Source organism: Austrofundulus limnaeus, unplaced genomic scaffold (genome assembly GCF_001266775.1).
Source record: "Austrofundulus limnaeus strain Quisiro unplaced genomic scaffold, Austrofundulus_limnaeus-1.0 Scaffold547, whole genome shotgun sequence".
In the NCBI taxonomy this organism is placed as follows: domain Eukaryota; kingdom Metazoa; phylum Chordata; class Actinopteri; order Cyprinodontiformes; family Rivulidae; genus Austrofundulus; species Austrofundulus limnaeus.
The window spans coordinates 172,186-178,802 of NW_013952949.1; the positions used below are offsets into that span (position 1 = coordinate 172,186).

The following is a 6,617-nucleotide window of genomic DNA, read 5'->3' on the forward strand; positions in this document are numbered from 1 at the left end:
GTTTGCAGAGTCTGTTAATCTACACATACATCTGCGCATAATGTTTGGAAGCACAACAGCACAGGTTGGTACACTGACATTCACAATGGGAGATAAATCATCCATATACAGGTTAAAAAGGCAAGGAGATAAAATGCTGCCTTGTCACACACCATTACCCACATAAACAGATGATGATACAGAGTTTCCCCATTTTACAGACATATTCTGGTGAGCATACCAATACACTAAGATTCTTAATAAATATTTCGGAACTCCTCTCTCATACAATTTATAAAACAATTTGTCATGATTAACATGATCAAATGCTTTTGATGCATCTATAAAACACATAAAAATTGTGGAATTATGTCTCTTGTATAAATCTAAAATTTCCTTGAGAGCAAAAATGCACATATCGGTGCCAAGTTTTGGTTTAAAACCAAACTGATTATCAGATGTCGCTATAAACGTTTCACTTCTGCTTAACAGAGCCTTCTCCAAAACTTTCGATAAGGTACTGGCCAGAGCTATGGGCCCATAGTTGTCTTTGCTATTTATTTTACTAGCCTTATCTTTTTTATTAATATTATTATGTTAGGATAACATTGTAAGAGGTAAATATAATGGACAACAGTCAAATTACCTTTACTACTACTAGGCTGAGCTGTGTAGATATTACTGGTACTGATGTTCTGTCCAGTCAGCATATGGTATATCCTGTAGTTTGTGATTATATATCAGAGTAAAAAACTCTGTAACGTTTTTTTCCTCCACCGTACATTTCATAGGCTAAATGGTGGAGGGGCCGACCGCTTTTATTTTATGACCAGCTGGAGGAATTTGTCTTTACTTCAGTGTGAATGAAGAACCAGGAAACAAAAGCAAAACTAGAATTACGTGTCGTGTGTCATATATTTAAATATAATTCTAATTTTGCATTTGTTTCCTGGTTCTTCATTCACGCTGAAATGTACACACGCATCCCGCATTGAAACTCTACTGTTTTGTTGACATGACTCAATGCAGAGCAATGGCTCCTGTGACGGTGTGTTGCTAGCTATAGCGGCTATAGGTGATGTCCAATCCAGTAATATAGATCAATGGTCCAACCCCTCTGGAGGAGACTGGTTGAGTGAATACTGTCAGTGTGTTCTGTAAGAGAACAACATGAGCCTGGAGTGTCACTAACATTAAACATATCTGATTCTTTCAGTCCAGGAAATATTCCTGCTTCTCTTCAGTTTGTATTAAATACTTAGATACTTTGATACTAAATGGTGAAAAGTTTGGCATTTGTTGATCAAAGTTTCAAAGATTTGAATATTTACTATCTGCAACATGATGGTTACAGATGTATGATTAGGACAGCTGGTTTGTGATAGTTTATTACATAATGCATCACATTATTACATTACTGAAAAGAGCAGCCTCTGTATTTTATAACAAACGCTGCTAAAGGACCTGTTCTGATTTGATTTATTTATTTAACAGGAAAAGATTATTAAAAATCAAGCCTGACTCAGCATAATYGCTGTTTTACAGCAGGTTCCTGTTCTGCAGCACATAAAACACTCAGAATTACAGCATCACAATCACATCATTATACACCATAGACACAAAGACAAACAAGCATACCAAATTTCAGGAAGGCAGCATTTGCAAAATAGGACGTCTAAATATGAGCACAACAAAAAGTGTCCAGCAGATGGCAGACAAGATTCTTCTTAAAGGGCTGTAGTTTTGAAATGGACTTTATGTTTTGAGGAATGTCATTCCATGCTTTAGTATAAACATAACATAGAAGAAAGACCTCTGGTCGTAACAGTTTTTAAAAGTTGGTAATATCAGTTGTCCTTTTGTAACAGATCTAGTTGAATGACCACTTCCAGAATTTGATTTGGGCAACAATGCACAGAGAGTTCCATAATTGGCACCTTGGAAGATCTGAAAATATAAATTAAAACCACTATACTCTCCTGTTTGTTTGTGCTTGTCTGTCTTGGATGGGTTGTTCTGAACGTTAATTTCATTGTGCTCTGTACAATGAAATTAAAGACAATTCTAATTGTAATAATTTTATTACCTAATGCAGCTGAGGGTATTACAAAATGTGTTCAAAACTTCTATTACATTTTGAAGCCTGGTGTTATTACATAAAGCATATTTAATTAGGTTTTATTACATTTGAGCCTGATTTTATTACATTATTACATAATGCAGCTTTACATGATTCAGCTAATCACTTGATWCTTTCTTCAATCACATTTTTCTCTTTTTAACACAATGATGTAATCATTATTCCAAAGACGTTGCTTAAAACTACCATGTGAATTACCACTGACAGTAAGGTGTGTTGGAGCTTTTTTATGTGTGATTCAAACACAACACATGTAGAAATGTAGTTAAAACATTTGCAGGAAACCAATAGTTTTCCACAATCCATCAATACCTTTAATAAATTTCTATATTTAGTAGATATTTTTGTTAGAACCTTTCATCCACAGTAGAAAACCCTGCTTTTCCCCGTCGTGTGTTGTCCAGGCTGTACGCAGGCCCAGAGGTGGACATCTGGAGCTGCGGGGTGATTCTCTACGCCCTGCTGTGTGGCACGTTGCCCTTCGATGACGAGCACGTTCCCACGCTCTTTAAGAAGATCAGAGGTGGCGTGTTCTACATCCCTGAGTACCTGAAGCGCTCCGTGGCCTCGTTGCTGATGCTCATGCTGCAGGTGGATCCTCTGAAGAGAGCCACCATCAAAGACATCAGGTATCAGGAGGTTTCTACCAGCTGTTTCACACTGTGCAGTCTCTGAGCTCCCAGATGTTCTGGATCTTCGTCTCCTCACTGCTCGCAGAAGAAATGACCTGTTGGAAACACCTGAGCACTAATTATAGCAGCAACCATGATTGCTTATATTGTCAATACATGCTGACCATGTCAGTGACTCCAAATATTCTACAAATATGCTAATGATTACCTTTCACTGTTCAGCTCATTCTTATTTGACTCTGTGATTCACTTTCCTTTAAAAACATGAATCCTGCTGAATCTAAAGCACTTATCTCGGTAACGCTTTCTTTTACAGTACCCTTATTACCATGTAATTACAAGGTAATATAAACAATAATTAAATGTAATTACTACCTTATCACCATGTAATTATGAGGTAATATAAAAGATACTTAAATGTAATTGCTACCTTATTACCATGTAATTACGTGGTAATTAGGGTACCAAAGATAAACTACTGTTAGTAAAACTACCTTTATTGGGTAACTACAATCAAATTACTATTCAATAGTAACGCAACACTATATTTATAACCAAAAAAATGCAACTACATTTTGGGGTTAGTGGTTAATTGCAATAAAATATAAATTTAAAACTGTCCAAATAACCTACTACTTATTTAGGTGTTACATAGTGAATTGTAATACATTACCAGGTAAGTGCTACATTACTACAGACAATTAATTACATATGTTATGGTTTGTATTTTGAGCTCTGAGTAAACACCGAACAACGTCAAAGTTTTAATAAGTTTATTGTTAGAAATTTCGGCTGGAAGGTTCTGGACACAGAAGCTTTGGGTTAGGTTGAGTCGTAAACACAGTATTATTTGTAAAAATAAAGAGAGTCACCAACCTTTCCTGCTGAGTTGAGGTCCGGGTTGAAACAACAGCTGATGTGTTTTGGTTCCGGGCTGTGTTGTCAAGAGGAGCGATAATATCGCTGGACTTACTCTTGGTCAGAAATGGGGCAAGGGTCATACTCAGGTGATCAGAGGAAGTTACCAAGTTTGCAGGAGATGACTGAGTCGTTGGTCCAGAGATGTGTTCAGGGGTCCAGATCCAGGAGGTCCGATGTGGCGCGGTTCCGTTCAGGGAGTAGGCAAGTGACAACAATCCAAGAGACAGAAAAAAGGTCGTTACCGTGAGAGCAGATGGCAGGCGGGATCCGACGGGCTGAGRCAGGAGACGTGGAACCAGGAGACATGAGCAAGGTTGGGGACAAGAGGCAAGAGCAAGACAAGGGACAAGAACGCTGGAAGATCATAGGCAAGGTTGATGATAATCTGGCAGTGAACTGGAAAGTGAGACTGGATTATATACTGCAGGAAACAGGTGAGTGAAATGTGCTTGAGTAGGGTTTCTATGACGGGAGGGGCGAGAGCAATGAGCAGGAGCTGGATGTGAGCTGAAAGGCTGGGAACAAGACTATGAGGAGAAACTGGAACATGAAATAAGATAATAAAACTAAACTGAGGCATGATCTGGGCAGACAGGGACAGAATCAAAACAGAACCCTCCCTCGGACCTCTAGCTGGAGCTGGCTGACTGGGGTTGCTTCTATGGAAGTCTCTGATGAGGACTTTATCAAGGACATRGCGAGCTGGTACCCATGATCTCTCCTCTGGACCGTATCCCTCCCAAACGATGAAGTACTGGATGCCTCAACCCCAACGACGGGACTTGAGGATGCGGCGAACCGTGTACGCCGGGCCACCGTCGATGAGTCGGGCGGGAGAAGTGGGTCTGGAGGAGGGCAAACATCTGGACAGTTGGACAGGCTTGACCCGGGACACATGAAACGTGGGGTGAACACGCATGGAGCCTGGGAGYCTGAGTCTGACAGCCGCCGGGTTGATCACCTTGGAGATGGGGAAGGGACCCACGAAACRAGGAGCCAGCTTACGGCAGTCTACCCTCAGCKGTAAATACTTTGTGGAGAGCCACACTCGATYGCCAACCTGGTACTGGGGAGCAGGAATCCTTCTCCTCTTGACAGTTCTGGAGGCCACATTGGTAGATTTTACCAGTTCCTTCTTGGCGGCTCTCCAAGCTCTCTGACACCAAAGGGCTGCTTGATGGGCTGARGGAAMTTGGGCTGCTCGTTCGTGGGCAGAAAACACTGGTGGCTGGAATCCGTAGACAACATAGAAAGGTGACAACCTTGTGGAACTTGATGGCAGGCAGTTGAGTGCAGAGAGAGATTCATAGCCCACTTAGTGGCGTCGTTGCCGCACAGGATCCTTAGGCGGGTCTCCAGTTCTTGATTGGCTCTCTCCGTCTGACCGTCAGTCTAAGGGTGATATCCTGAAGAAAAACTCAGTGAGATGTCGAGCATGGCACAAAACTCTTTCCAAAAACCTGAGATAAACTGAGGACCCTGGTCTGACACTATATTGCTTGGCAATCCATGAAGCCTGAAAACATTGTCCATAAAGACCTGAGGCATTTCCTTGGCTGTGGGCAGACCGGGGAGAGCGATAAGGTGTACCATTTTAGAAAAACGATCCACGATCATAAGGATTACAGTCTTACCCTCAGACTGCGGCAGACCAGTCACAAAATCCATAGAAATGTGTGACCAAGGGCGTGATGGTGTAGGGAGAGGCCTGAGGAGACCCGCCGGTGGCCGTGGAGAGGATTTTGCCAGGGCACACTGAATACAAGATCCAATGAACTCTCTAACATCCCTTTCTAGGGATCTCCACCAGAACTGAGACCTGACTATACTTATTGTCTTGGTGATACCCGGATGGCAGTAAAGACGTRAAGAATGGCAAAATTCCAATACATTACCAACTAGGTGGTCTGGAACGAAGAGTTTGCCATCCGGRCATTCGTTGGGGGGTGGGTAGTTCTGGTGGGCTGCCCTGACTTCTCTCTTGACTTGGGTTAAGGCCAGGCGCACAGTATCTGGAAGGAYGAACCCTCCCTGGTCGCCTTTGGTTGTGTCAGACTCATGAACTCTCTACAGGGCATCCGTTTAAGTGTWCTTGGTCCCGGGTCTGTAGGATAAAACAAAGTTGAAACGACTGAAAAACAAAGCCCATCTGGCCTGTTGAGGATTTAATCTTTTAGCTGACTTAAGAAACTCAAGGTTCTTGTGATCAGTCAAGACAAGAAAAGGCAGGGAAGCACCCTCCAACCAGTGCCTCCACTCCTCCAAGGCCAACTTGACCGCCAACAGTTCTCGATCGCCCACATCATAATTCCGTTCTGCAGGAGAGAGAGACCGAGAAAAAAAGGTTGTTACCGTGAGACCAGATGGCAGGCGGGATCTGACAGGGGCTGAGACAGGAGACATTAAACCAGGAGACATGAGCAAGGTCGGGGACATGAGGCAAGAGCAGGACAAGGGACAAGAATCCTGGAAGATCATAGGTGAGGCTGATGATAATCTGGCAGTGAACTGGAGAGTGAGACTGGGTTAGATACTGCAGGAAACAGGTGAGTGAAATGAGCTTGAGTAGGGTTTCTATGACGGGAGGGGCGAGAGCAATGAGCAGGAGCTGTATGTGAGCTGTAAGGCTGGGAACAAGACTATGAGGAGAAACTGGAACATGAAATAAGATAATAAAACTAAACCGTCAGGCATGACCTGGGCAGACAAGGACAGAATCATATCAACATAGTAAAATTGTACCCTAATTACCACATAATTACATGGTAATAAGGTAGTAATTACATTTAATTACCATTTTTTATTACCTTGTAATTACATGGTAATAAGGTAGTAATTACATTTAATTACCATTTTTATTACCTTGTAATTACATGGTAATAAGGTAGTAATTACATTTAATTACCATTTTTATTACCTTGTAATTACATGGTAATAAGGTAGTA

General features: G+C 41.8%; 1 protein-coding gene across 3 annotated transcripts in view; it reads left to right on the forward strand.

Moving 5' to 3' along the window:
- prkaa2 (protein kinase, AMP-activated, alpha 2 catalytic subunit) overlaps window positions 1–6,617 on the forward strand; it is a 34,862-nt gene that overhangs the window by 22,199 nt on the left and 6,046 nt on the right. For all 3 annotated transcript variants that reach the window (XM_014026360.1, XM_014026361.1, XM_014026362.1), the window contains one exon: window positions 2,524–2,748. In XM_014026360.1, coding sequence (XP_013881814.1) covers window positions 2,524–2,748 — 225 coding nt within the window. The remainder of the gene's footprint in view (window positions 1–2,523; window positions 2,749–6,617) is intronic.